Source organism: Lolium perenne, chromosome 6, assembly GCF_019359855.2.
Source record: "Lolium perenne isolate Kyuss_39 chromosome 6, Kyuss_2.0, whole genome shotgun sequence".
Lineage (NCBI taxonomy): Eukaryota > Viridiplantae > Streptophyta > Magnoliopsida > Poales > Poaceae > Lolium > Lolium perenne.
In genome coordinates, this window is record NC_067249.2 from 93,708,532 (window position 1) to 93,722,285 (window position 13,754).

The following is a 13,754-nucleotide window of genomic DNA, read 5'->3' on the forward strand; positions in this document are numbered from 1 at the left end:
TGTCCCCTCCAACGACGACGCGGAGCTGCTGAGGTATGTGTGCGGAGGATGAAGGGGTTTGGCGGCTGGGTTGGTTTGTGGAAGATGGAGAAGGGATCTAGCTGTCGTCTGTGCGACGGCTTGGCGTTTGCCATGGATCCGGAGCTGAAGAAGGTTGGGAGCGTGTCTTCCGCCGATGTACTTTTCGGGTCAAGATCCAGCTTCATGGAGCTGGTGGAAATTGCGGTTGTTCAACGACTGTGTGCTAGGGGCCTCTTCTGCTCCAGGAAGGCTGCTTCTCCGTGCGGTTTTCTTCCTCCGGCGACGGTGGACGGGTGTGCGCGGTGCGGCGGCGACGGATGCGGCGAAGACGGAGGACTAGTGTTCTCTGGATTCTTCTCTGTAGATAGGTGGTGCCACCTGGCTGGCCTGTATCCTCTCTGGTTTATGCGCATTTGTACTGCTCTGTATTGTATTTCCTTACCGTATGAATACAAGTAACGTATGCCTTCGGGCGTACGTAGTCAAAAAAAAAAGTTATCTATGAGTACAACAGAATCACCGAAGTAACGAAATATCTTCTACCCACGCAGTAACCAGACAGATGAATATGTACCAAATAACTTCTAATACATAGAAAGATTAGTCTTCACTGGTACTGCTGCGCCTTTAACCTCAACGGTGTTTATCACTGCTATGTCAAACGACTAGCTTTCAACGCAAGTCGTTCAGTATCCGCATGGTGAGCCGACTAGACAAATTATGCTCCAAACGCACAAATATCCTTATGATCTGCTCAGGGATTTTACGTTGCTCATGAAAGAAGAAATTCTCTCGGGGTCTTTTCGAATTCCATCAGCGGTACAAATGCCACTGCTAACATCGAGTCCATCTGGCTTCAGAACAGACACTGCCTCACAAACATTATCAGGATGAAGGCCTCCAGCCAATAGCCATCCATTCTTGCATCTAACAGATGGCATCTGAAATTTCTCCCAGTTGAATCCCTTGCCGCTGCAAACAAGGAAGGTTGAATGTTTGCTATGTTACTTTTTGGGAACAGTTAATTTTTGCATGACAATTTTGGGAAGCACGCCACATAAGTAAGTTAGCATATACTACTATAAGAAAACTTTGAATAATAATAGCGTATGCATGATGAAGAACAGAGGGTACTGATGTAATATGAATACTGAACTCAGTGATGGGTATTCAAAATAAATAAATAAATAAATAAATAACGAAGCACTAATATTGGATTTGGTATATCAAACACTTGAATGGATAACATACTTTTATCTATTAATAAGGAACAAGCAGAAAAAAGTTCAGTACAGGGAACAAATCCTTTACTCATTGAAGAACCAATAGGAATAAAATCTAACCTTCCGCCTTTCGCACTGTCCACTAAGAACCAGTCAAGCACACATTCTTCATGAGGAGGAGCATTAATCAGTTTTCCATCATCATCAGCATTTAGGACATAAATGATTCGTTTATCCCTTGAAAGCACATGAAGCAATGAACGGGATTCATCCCCATGGAGCTGCATATGGGAACTTCGTTATAAGCACCGTACTGTCGCGAAAATAACAAATAACGTAACATGACATGACACAGAAAACTATGTATCTAATTCTAACCTGGACTAAATTAAGGTGACATGAATCAGACACTCTTAAAATTGTCTCTTCGTCATCATCCACAAAAACACCAACTGATTCAGCCCCATAAGATTGTGCTACTCTTGAAATTTCTTTTGCTTCTGGTAATGCGACGGAGCGTTTAGAGTTAGGCCAAAGTATCATGCCAATTAGTTTAGCTCCTGCCTCCAAAGCAATTTCAGCATCTTTGGCCGATGTGATGCCACACATTTTGACAACAGGCTGGATAACTTTAGCACCTTCATGACTTGGTAGTGAAGATGTAACGGCGTTTGATCCGGGAGCACTCTTCATCCCCAAGCAAGACGTTTTAACTAGAGGAATTCTTGTATATGCTGATTAAGAAACTGAGTGTAGTTAGTAATCACTAGCATAAGTAGATTCAATAAGCAGAGATACAAGAATGCCATTGTGTGGTTGTTAGCTACTACAATAATAAATCTACATATGGAACAAAACAATTTATGATCAGCAAGGTGCTCAAGATTTTTCTTTAGCAAGAAGACATGGTACACAATGTTAAATCTGACAACATGATATGCATGCCTTTCAACCCTACACCACCGATTATCTTAGATATAATGTGCAAATGCGGTCTTCATATCCCTTTATTTATTTTATTTTGCAACAAGCAACTCCTTGTATTTTCAAGTACCAGTTCACATAATAAGAAATTACAAAAGCCTGACATTTCTAGCAATCGTATCAAGCATAATGGAAATCAGGACTGGTCAAGCAACCCAAGCATGATTCCAAATAACTTACCATTGTTATGCAATATAGAAATTCGTTGAGGCTGTCTTAATGAGATCGATGGCGCCATTAATCGTGGACACTGGAGATGGGCTGTGGAAATTAAAGATATAACAAAGAAAAAGATAGCATGTAAGAAATTGGTGCGATGTATGAGTTCTCAAAAGTAAACATCAAGATGCAATCTACCCTTCCATTCCTGCTGTAAGTGATGAACTCTACTTTGCTAAAGTACATCTATGTGTAGCTACTATCTAGAATGGATGAAGGCAAAGAAAAATCCATAATGAGTTTGGAAGTACCCAGGTCACCAGGTGAACTGAAATGGAATCTTCATTTTGAAATTTTCAGTGGTCCGCAAACAGTCCAACACCGCGATTCCTAATTCCTCAATCCGCCTCAAGAACATGTAATTTCAGAGACCAAGTCCCACAGCTACGGCTCCCACTCAAATCGATATTCCGTGCTGAGGACGAACCCAATCGAATCACGGACTAGCGGAGCACCAATTAGATGGGCGCAGCGAACAAACCGGTGACTAGTAAATCCTAGAATCGAGTAGAACAAAACGAACTCCTAAAATAACTGATCCAATGAGGCTAAGGTTCATTACCGCGAGCAGAAAAAACCAATCCAGCACAGAAACCAACCCGGTAGGCCTGGATTGCTGGTTGCCGTTGCCGTTTCCGTTGCAGATTTTGAGTGAGAGAAGAAGAAGATAGGCGGCAGAAAACGGCAGAGCCTGTCAACCGGATTGGGTTGGTAAGCGGGGATTCGTTCGGAATCGGGGAGAGGAGGACTGACGTTGTGGTAGGTGAAAAGAGGAGTTGGACAATTCCAAGTGATTTATCATACGAATAAGTCTGCAATTTGTAATCTTTAAAGCTCAGAGATATGTGATTCGCAAAAGGTAAAAAACTGAGGGATATGTTGAGTTCAATTTCACAATTCACATGAGGACCAATTAATAATTGAACCAGATAAGGAGATCCACAAGATTAGAGAGCCTCAAATTTGATATAACCTTTTCAGCAAGAGTGAATTCCGTTTTTACCCCTACTTTATCAATTTTAACACTAATTACCCTATTTAACAAGTTTTTATCATAATTACCTATTTAGGATTTTTTTGCAAAGTTAATCCCAGTAAAGAATTAGAGTGTTTTGACAGGTGGATCCACGCCATCTGGTCCATGTGGCGACATATATACGATTTTTGGCCAGATAAGGTTTAAACTCCTCTAGCATCTTCGTCACACATGAATTATTTGTTAACTCAACCATGGAGTTTCTATTGGTCCCTTTCTTCTGATATTACATGGTGTCCCAAGGTTGAAACTTGAAACCCACAACTTCGGTTCCATGGACAGGGAAATAAAAAACCTCAAAAGAGAACTGGAAGTCTTGCTATACAGAAATGACTCGGCTATGTTTTTCCAGAGTGAAAGAAATCCACAGGAGGCTTGATGAGCTTCTCTTGCGTGAAGAGCTGATGTGGAAGCAAAGGTCCAGGACATATTGGCTTCGTGCGGGTGACCAAAACACAAGTTACTTCCACGAAGAGCAACCTGGAGAGCAAAGAAAAATAAAATAGTGACTTTAAAAAATGACCTTGGGCAGGTCACCACAAACCAAACACAAATGAAGAACTTTGCCACTTCCTTCTTTCAGAACCTTTTCAATGAAGATGTGGAAGTCTGCCCAAATGCGGTCCTACAGTTCATCCAGCCGAGGGTCACTGGTGAGATGAATGAATCTGTCACGATGGAGTTTTCTGACAAAGAAATTGCCGACGCTTTATTCCAGATTGGTTCGTTAAAGGCTCCGGGCCCGGATGGTTTTCATGCAAGGTTCTTTCAAAGGAACTGGCTGGTCCTATGGTCCTAAAAGATGAAGTCATCTCTGCCACCAGGCATTTTTCAGCAATGGATCCCTACCAGTGGGTATAAATGATACAATCATTGCTCTAATTCCAAAAACAAAAATGCAGAGCAACTAAAAGATTTTAGACCTATATCCTTATGCAACGTCTTGTACAAGGTAATTTCGAAATGTTTGGTTAACAGATTGAGACCACTAATGGATCTCCTTATTGCAGAGTATCAAAGTGCTTTCATCCCAGGGCGCCTTATCACTGACAATGCCCTTATTGCTTTTGAATGCTTCCATGCTATTCAAAGATCTAAAGGAGGGCCTGATGATTTCTCTGCTGTAAAACTGGACCTATCAAAGGCCTATGACCGTGTCGACTGGCAATATCTTGAAGGTGTCCTGAGAAAGTTGGGTTTTGATGAAACTTGGATCAAATGGATCATGATTTGTGTTACTTCTGTCAGGTATCAAGTTAAGGTCAATGGTGAGCTCTCTGATGTCATTGTTCCTACGAGAGGCTTAAGACAAGGGGATCCCCTTTCCCCCTATCTTTTACTTTTTGTCGCAGAGGATCTCATGGCTGTTATACAAGATGCCATCAGTAGGGGAGTTTAAAGGAGTACAAAATCTGCAGAAGATCTCCTGGCATCTCCCATCTGCTTTTTGCGGACGATAGTCTACTCTTTGTGCAAACTAACATAGAACAAGCTCAGGAGGTAAAGAAGGCTATAAAGGTGCTTGAAAAGGGTACATGCCAACTCATCAGTCCGAATAAGTGTCCCATCTTGTTCAGCAAAGACTGTCCTTTACAACAGACTGATGTGAAGCATGTCCTTCAAATACAGCAAAGTACTTTTGAAGAAAAATATTTAGGCTTTCCAACTGTTGAAGGCAGAGAAAAAGCAAACAAGTTAAAGACTACAAATGTCAGTCTGGGAAAGAAAATGAATGACTGGAATGAAAAATTTATGTCCATGGCAGCAAAAGAAGTACTGATCAAGTCTATTGTGCTGTCTACCTCAACATTCATCATGGGTCTCTTCAAATTACCTATGAGCTTCCATGATGACTATATGAAAATCATCAGGCAATTCTGGTGGGGGGAAGACAATGAAAAACGAAGGGTTCACTGGTCTTCTTGGGAAAACCTTGCTAAATCCAAAGCTTTAGGTGGTGTTGGTTTCAGAGATACTAAACTGTTCAATCAGGCCTTGTTGGCTAGGCAGGTTTGGAGGCTTCTTATTAAACCAGATAGCGTTTGAGCTAGGTTCCTTAGAGCCATTTACTATCCCAAAGGATTTTTTTTTGGATACGGTCTTCAAAAATGATGCATCCCCTGTTTGGAGAGGTATAGAACACGGCTTGGACCTGCTAAAACAAGGCATCATATGACGCATTGGAGATGCCATGCCTGTAAGAATTTGGAGAGACAACTGGCTCCCAAGGAAAATTGGTTTGAAAATTACCTCTGAAAGGAAATCGTCTAGACTTATCAAAGTTAAAAGCCTCATTGATGCAGATCGAAAGTGGAATCAGGATCTTGTGGAAAAAAGCCTTCCTTCCTCATGATGCTGCTCACATATTAGACATTAAAATTCCAGCAAATAGTTGCAAGGACATGCCAGCCTGGAATTATGAGAAATCTGAAATTTTCTCGGTAAGGAGCGCATACAAATTAGCTTATAACTTAGCTCATGCTGGTTCTACTTCTCAAGGAAATAGTGCTACGGGAGATGCCAATAGATCCCTATGGAAAGGGGTTTGGTCGGCACCTGTTCCAAATAAAGTGAAGATTTTCAGTTGGAGGCTAGCTTCAAATAACTTGGCAACTCAGGAAAATAAATGGAGGCGCACTTTGGAGACTCAAAATATTTGTAAAATATGTGGTACTGAAAAGGAAAACAGTTTCCACGCCACAGTTTCGTGCACGAAGGCCAAAGCAATCAGACACAAAATGAGAAAGTACTGGAATCTACACAGGGAAGAAGAGTTCCGTGATACTGGGAAAGATTGGCTTCTGACAGAGGAAAAAAGAACAATGCCAAATTCTCTTACTGCTTTGGAGAGCTTGGCACTTGAGGAACGACATCATTCACGGCGATGGCAAAGAAAGCATCAAGCATTCAGTGGAGTTTCTTCTAAACTATGCTCGTGAGCTTGACCAGAATAGCTCCGGGAGTGACCAATTCACTGATGTTGTCGAAACCTGGAGACCAAAAACTGTCAAAACCTGGAAGAAACCTGAGCCGGACTCTATCAAAGTAAATGTGGATGCCTCTTTCATCTCTTATGATGGGCAAGCTAGTGTGGGTGTCGTGGCTCGAAATGAAAAGGGGGAGATCCTTTTTTCTGCTGCAAGGTGTGACGCCCCAAAACCGGTACCATGAGGATCCCAGCGAATCCGCCGAAATCCGCACGATATCGATTTTAGGAGACGCACCACCAAGCGCCTCGTACACGCCGAAGCATGCACGCGATGCGGGTGGAATCAATCACGAGAGGTAACATTACAACAGGATTACAATAGAACCCACAAGAAACATATATATTACAACAACGACTCCAACGAGTCAAGATACAAATATACAATACAAAGATCCAAATCATACAGAAGATCGAATACGTCCGAGTACGGACAAGATACAAATTGGACTAAGAGTCCTGAAGATAACCAATGGCGTCCATAACCCTGCCCAGGCCAAGCCGGAAGGGTAACCTTGCTAGTGTCGTCTTCATCGAACATATCTTCATACCTGCCCGGTTATATCCCGTAGAAGCAGCAATAAGTACGGGTTCGTACTTAACAAGACTTCAAGACGTATAAGCATTCGTCAACCAGTCGTCCTTTGTACTTGAGGCACGCAGGGGACTTAGAGGACGCAAGAGGAACGTCATAGGCAATATGGTGGGGTTAAGCGGCAGCGCGCAAGCACTAAAAACCTATAGAGACACTCTACAACAGTCGTCTATCAGAGAAGGTGAGAGAGCGTAACTAACAATTCTATACTCTGCAAACATAACACAGCCAATGCGTTCCCCCCTCGCAAGGAAGTACTTACAAGGGCACTCACACAGTTGACAAGTTTTACCCAGGTTTTATTGAAGTTGTGCTAACTTACTACGCAAGTTATTAGTATTGAAACAACGGGTGTAAGTTGTCTATGGTCGAGTCATACAGCTCCAAGTCGTCCATAACCGCGGACACGGCTTATCGATAAGATTTAACCCTGCAGGGGTGCCCAAATGTGCCCACACGCACGATCAAACCACTTGCGACAGGTGGAAATCACGACTCGCACTCTCCTTCAGGACAACAATGTCCAGGAAGCCACCTAACCAAGTTGAACCCGTATCGAAGTCCGGCCGTATCTCCGAAGCGGACTTAGCTATGTGTGTCAACGTGCTAGGTGGTTTAAACACACACTGGGGCGATAAACCACTTCGCAGAGGCTCCACGACCTATACGTGCATACCAGAAACAAGGGATACAAGGCACCCAGGGGCTTCCCAAATTAAATAAGTAACAAGCTAGCATGCACGCAAACAACAAATGGTAAAACATTGCAAACTAGTTGTGGCCACTGGACAAAGCTGTAGATTCCGGCAGTGGTCGAGGGGAGATCCAGAAGCATACCCACGTGTGGTTAGAGCGCTCAGTCTCGGAACAGATAACAAGAACTCGGGGTCCTAGGTTTTAAAGAAACACAAGTGAGCCGTCACAAAACGATCAGCTGACCCACCGATGCCTCCGCTAACAACTATTAAGAAGTAACCATGATACCCTCAACAGATATATCCATAAACCATGTGTCATGATTCCCCAACAGATAACCCGATAAGATAGCAGTAACGGTAACACGATATAAAAGCACTAGCATGCACTACGACTCGCAAGGCAGACCCGATAACCAAACAATAGCTGTAGGTGGTTGGTGGAGGCAATATAGGCGGCTTGAGGTAACAAGTGGAAGGGACACGTGACAAGAACGCAACTCAAGGATAGCATGAGGGAGAAGGCAAAATAAAATAGGTGAGCGACTTCTGCAGGGGCAGAAGTATAGGGGAAAATGCTTGCCTGTTAAAGCTTGCCGAGGGACATCCGGAGGACTTGCCGTATCTCACAACACCACTTCGCGATCCTATCCGAGAAGAAGCAAATGCTGGAACACATAACGGATGCAAATCTTACTACTACGGCTAAAGAATCGGCATGATCATGATATGATATGCATGCATGACATGGCAAACATGATGCGACGATGCAACTTATTCATATTAAGAGGGATCGGAATCCCGACATAGAATTATTAGGTTCATGTTGTTTTTCTACCGACAAGTTTAAATTGTTATTAGCATGGCAAGCATGGCATAAGGTGAGCTACACAGATTAAACGGAGCGGAAACCGTATCCGGCAATTCCCAAAATACTCCGCATATTAGTTATTAGGTGCGATGCAAAACTACCTTGGCCTCACATGATGCGAGATTCAAACATGCATATGGATGACATATTTAGATTCTTTATATTTTCCTGATCAATTTTATATAAAATACTTTGCATTTTGACAAACAGCTTGAATGATATGAATTTTGCAAGATATAGACTTGTCCTGCCATTTTACAGAAAAACAAGGGAAGGTTTTCTCACCGCATGAGAAGCTATCCCAGGGCATTGACTGGCCGAGCCAGGGATTGCTGACTGAATGCTGGATGTTGATCCTTTTCTCACGGGACGGAAGTTAGCACAGGAAAACAGCGTTTGGGACACAGCTGTCAGCTGACAGAGAAATAGAATAAGCAAACATAGGCTTTTGCATGCAACTGGATTGGAAGCAAAGGTTCGCATGATTGCATACACAGGAAGAGAACTGGATGGTTACTGCAGGGATTTGATCAGCAGCAGTCGCGACACTTCTTGAGCCGGACCAAGATGAAGATCTATGCCAGGTGTCCGTCCGGCCGCGACGATCAAACGACGCAGACCCAACTGCCATTTACACATCGATCAAACAACAAAACATCAGGTTTCTGTGTGGAGTAGAAATCGAATACGAGCGGCCAGAATGGAGGAGCAAGCAAGATACCAAATACACTGTGTACGTGGTCTTGTCAAAGGAGTAGACGGTGCCTCTTTTCATCAGGAAAAGCCACGCCTTGACCTGGGCAACGTAAAGGAAAGACACAGATGACGAACTTGAGGCGACGACGGAGACGCGCCGGCGAGGGCGAGCGCAGCGATGCCCGGGACGAGCGTCTGCCGGACGGTCGCGAGGCCTGGCGGCGCACACGCGGACGAACAGCCGGAGGAGCTGGTCAGGAGCACGTTGGAGTTCGTGATGGTGCCGGGAGCCGCGCTAGTCTGTGAGGTGGAGGCGGACATGGACAAGCTGCTGCGCGCGCAGAGGAAGCAGCGACACGGCGAGGTAGATGGAGGCGATGCGGCTAAGCACGGGAACGAGGCGGAGGCGGCAGGCGCTGATGCTGCATGGTCGCGAACACCGGAAAGACGCCGTCGAGCACCAGGGTGGAGGCAGAGGAGATCGAGGAGGAGCTCGAACAGCTTGGCGGCGATTATGAGGACGGGAAGGAAAAAAGAGAGTGGCGGCGGAGAGGAAAAAGTAGGTGGGCTAGGGTTGCCGCACTAGACACCTGGGGATTTTATACGGGGGGAGAAAGAACGACGACCGTCCCATCGACCAACATGCGACGTGGACATGCTGAGATTGTTGCCGTACGAAAGGAAGAAGGAAGAGGGCGTCTCCTTGCCAGCCAAAAGCTAAAAAGGCCACGGTGCTGTTGTTGGCCTCAAAGGAAAACGGGAGTGGGCTGCTCAGAAATGCTGGCCAAGTGGCCGGAAGGAGGGTCTGGGCTTGCTTCTGAAAGAAAGAAATGCCAGATCGGCTCGATGCTAGGCTACTGCCTCTTTTGCTATTTTCTGGAATTATGCAAAATGCAAGGAAAAACAAAGAGAAGAAAAAGAATTGGAGCGTGAAGGACCAAGAGATGAAGGAAAGATCCAAGATCACATTTGAAAGCATTATTTTGAAGCAAAAACAATTTTGCAAGATTTCCGAACATAATTTTTATTTGGTTTTATATAAATAAGAATAAGGGTCGGAGGGTTTTATTAAACCTTGGAATAATTTTGCAAACAAACATAGGGTTTTAATTAAAAATAATTTTCTCAGGGATTTTATCAAAACATGCAAGGTGATTGCTGCCATGATTATGCACAAAAGAAAAAGAACAAATCAAATCTAATAGGGATATTTTTCCGGGTCGCTACACAAGGTCTTTGCCCAGTTGCAACTCGGCGGAAGAAGCTGAACTTCATGCCATCTCAGATGGTCTTTCTCTTGCAACTAGTTGGCTCGAGGGTGTGATCATCTGTGAGACTGATTGCTCCGAAGCCGCTACCGCTATCAACAATCCTAGGAGGGATCTGTCGCAGCTCTGTTACTTAATAAATGAGATAAAAGATCGCCTTACTAATGCCGACCACTTGTCTGTTGTTAGTATCAATAGAAGTTGTAACCGTTTGGCTCATAATCTAGCTACGAATGCGAGAATTTGTAATACTGTAAGTTTTTGGTTGGGTTCTATTCCCGATACTTCTGAACCTCTATTTCTGGAGGAGTGTAAACTGATATCTACGTAATACAGCTCCCCCTTTACTAAAAAAAAATTCTACTGTATATATGGTTTGCAAGAAAAAGTCGGAAGGCCGAAAACCGCATACATGTCATGTCAATTGGACATGATGGCACAGATCCACATGTCAAAACGCCCTAATTTTTAAAGGGAGTAAAATTTGGCAATTTTTTTTCCTAAATAGGGTAATTAGGATTAAAAATTGTTAAATGGGTAATCAGTGTCAAAATTGAGAAAGTACGGGGTAAAAAACAGAATTCATTCGATTGAAGTCAATGTTTTTAATGGTAAAAAATACACTTTGTACGACATCTCTGTGAAATACCTCGTCGTTGAAAGAGTGAATTCCGTTAAAACTTGACTTCAAGTAGAGCAAAATTGGTTGGAGCAAAATGTATGAGCAACGATATCTCAACATAGTTGTATAACACGATCTGGATTTACAACCCCATTTAGACAGGTGCAACAAGAACAGGCGGTAGAACCATCTGTGTCGCGAACAGAGAAAACATTAGACACGACATCTTCACACACACACCGAGTCGCCAAACCACACTACATCAGCCATCTACCACAGACTCACATTACACAATCTGCAGAGAAGCCATATATCCACGACTGGGTTTCTGTTCTACTCCTGCTTCTCTGCTCTTACAGGACCTCTGGGTATCTTGCTCAGAACCTTGGCGTCGAGGACCGCGTACTGCTTGCGGAGCTCCACGTGCGCCTTCCCGGCGAAATGATCCACCTTGTCCTGGTACTTGTGGTACAAGATCGGCACCGTGTGGAGCATCAAGGCCGCTGTTCGACAAACCCATGACAATTAGCTAACTGAACTGTCACGAGTTTACAAGAAAGAGGGTGTTAGGTGCTGAAAGAGATTACCAGTGTATATCAAGGTCAGGAAGTCACAGAGGCTCCCAATTTCAGAAAGAATCCAGAGAGCGACGATCACCTGAAACATTGGAACCGTGTGTCGGCAATCACCACTTAGTTAAACAGAACAAATCAGTGAAGTTTTGCTAAAGGGAAATAAAATTTGATTATTTAGATATTAGAAATATACGGCTAGAAATTTCATGAGGTCATGCCCCAGGGCAATCTCCCGAAGCAAGCCAAGTGCTTGGTTGATGTCAGTGCGCAGCACTTTCACGATATTGGCAGCAAGCTCTTCAGATATCTGTACTTGAGGAATATCAGGCGGGCTCCTGAAACAGAAGACTTGATGATGTTAATAAGATGGGTGAAAGTGTTAGTCACATGATAATTTTACGATGAAGTGATGAACCCCTCACTTGTTGATAAAAGCGGTGGCCTTGGACCACAAGAACACGACTGCCAGGGTACCGATCAGCACGTGAGATACCAGAGGCAGGAAATTGTATTCGACAACTTCGAACAGAAGCCATATGACAGTTGCACCCCCTATCACTGCAGCAGACATCTTCTTGTCTTTCCACAAAAGAACATCAGCGGCTGCAAAGACGAATGCATGTTACATAACACATTTACAAATACGCCACTGCAACAGGATTATGTTACAGTCCACAGGAGTACTGTGGTTTCTGATTCTTTTGTTGCTCGGGTGTTCTGAATGGTCATAGTCATATGCACCCAGAGCTAAAACCATATCACCACGTTAAAGAGGGAGAGTGCAATTTGTTCGACACTAGCCTGTACTACTTTAATGTAAAATTTCAGCATTTCTTTCAGAAGAACAATGTATGTCCAACAACCAAACAAAGTTAAACATTTGAATACAATCTTTGCAACATCAGGTATGCAGAAAAAACATTACTATATGTTTGTGGTATGTTCTTTGGTCTAGTATTTTGGGACAGGCCACAATTTTCGCCCTTCCCTTGTAAGAGCCCAGGATGGGGCAACTCTGTAGCTTTAGGGGGGGAGCTATAGGAGGTGTTAGCTGTTAAAACACATATCTTGGCATTCCCTTGTTTATTAAGGGAGACCACAGAGCTGGTTGACAGAGGGATGTAGATTAAATAGAAGTACGATCCACAGAAGCCCAGAATCCACCAGGAAAGAATGTTCATTTTCTCCGCTGCTATACTGCTGATCTTAGTGATCTGCTAAGTTTTGTTAGTACATAGCAAGACTTTTATTTTAAGTATAAACCATTCGAGGAAACCTACATGGGCACATGGTTAGACCAGTCCTCACGATAATCACTTTTTACAAGATTATTCGAAATATCCCCCACCATAGAAGACCATAATAAAAAAAAATCTAAAAATAATGCATGTCGTAATAAGTGGCTCCGTTTTCTAATTATTAGCAGCGCCAATTTCGCTCTTCTAACATGTATCTTTCCCTCTTCTATGGAGTTCATGTTCCTCTCAACTACTCTTCTCGAGAAATCAACAACCGCTCCAGTACAATACAGAATTAGTAAGGTGAATTTTCTCATATGAATCATCAGTATTCAGTACTGAAGAAAGCGAATTACGTTTCAGACACACAACTAAGTACTAGTAGGAAACTCAAAGCAAGGTTGCTAGAACAGGAGAAATCAAGAATTGGGAAGGGAAAATAATCATACTTTTACCACCACCGAGAGCCTTGTGCACGGACTTGTCCTCCCCCAGAAACCTAAACCCCCTCGCCGTCGAGGCCACCGGCGGGGACGCCGCCACCTCCGAGACGCCGTCAGCCTGTGGTGCGGCCGCGGGAGTCCTCTCCGTGGGTTCAGCCATGGTCGGAGCGGATGGCAAAGCTGTGCACCTGTATCGATCAGCAAGAGCGCGAGCCTTCCTTCCTTCCCACGTCTTCTAGCGGAAGAAAAAGACTCTTTTGGGCGTGGCTCGTGAGTCGTGAC

General features: G+C 43.8%; 2 protein-coding genes and 1 long non-coding RNA gene across 7 annotated transcripts; all 3 read right to left on the bottom strand.

Moving 5' to 3' along the window:
* Positions 1-546: 546 nt before the first annotated feature.
* On the bottom strand, positions 547-3,237 carry LOC127344929 (N-(5'-phosphoribosyl)anthranilate isomerase 1, chloroplastic). Of its 4 annotated transcripts, none has more exons than XM_051371310.2 (5): positions 3,047-3,237; positions 2,409-2,489; positions 1,623-1,978; positions 1,365-1,525; positions 547-993 (listed from the first exon to the last, which is right to left on the bottom strand). In XM_051371310.2, the coding sequence occupies exons 2-5, from the start codon at positions 2,464-2,466 to the stop codon at positions 765-767; spliced, it is 804 nt and encodes a 267-aa protein (XP_051227270.1). In that variant the 5' UTR covers positions 2,467-2,489; positions 3,047-3,237; the 3' UTR covers positions 547-764. The 4 variants fall into 4 exon arrangements, with proteins under 4 accessions (XP_051227270.1, XP_051227269.1, XP_051227267.1 ...); XM_051371309.2 differs by having other exon boundaries at positions 2,409-2,478; positions 3,010-3,237; XM_051371307.2 differs by having other exon boundaries at positions 2,409-2,491; positions 3,010-3,227.
* A 3,513-nt stretch (positions 3,238-6,750) lies between these two features.
* Positions 6,751-10,319, bottom strand: LOC127344930 (uncharacterized). Of its 2 annotated transcripts, XR_011747073.1 has the most exons (5): positions 9,352-10,319; positions 9,124-9,254; positions 8,916-9,044; positions 8,343-8,427; positions 6,751-7,020 (listed from the first exon to the last, which is right to left on the bottom strand). It is a non-coding gene; the product is annotated as an uncharacterized lncRNA (long non-coding RNA). The 2 variants fall into 2 exon arrangements; XR_007878308.2 differs by having other exon boundaries at positions 6,751-8,427; positions 9,352-10,314.
* Positions 10,320-11,300: 981 nt separating this feature from the next.
* LOC127344931 (reticulon-like protein B2) lies at positions 11,301-13,754 on the bottom strand. The gene is made up of 5 exons (XM_051371312.2): positions 13,479-13,754; positions 12,214-12,394; positions 11,985-12,126; positions 11,804-11,873; positions 11,301-11,719 (listed from the first exon to the last, which is right to left on the bottom strand). The coding sequence occupies exons 1-5, from the start codon at positions 13,630-13,632 to the stop codon at positions 11,550-11,552; spliced, it is 717 nt and encodes a 238-aa protein (XP_051227272.1). The 5' UTR covers positions 13,633-13,754; the 3' UTR covers positions 11,301-11,549.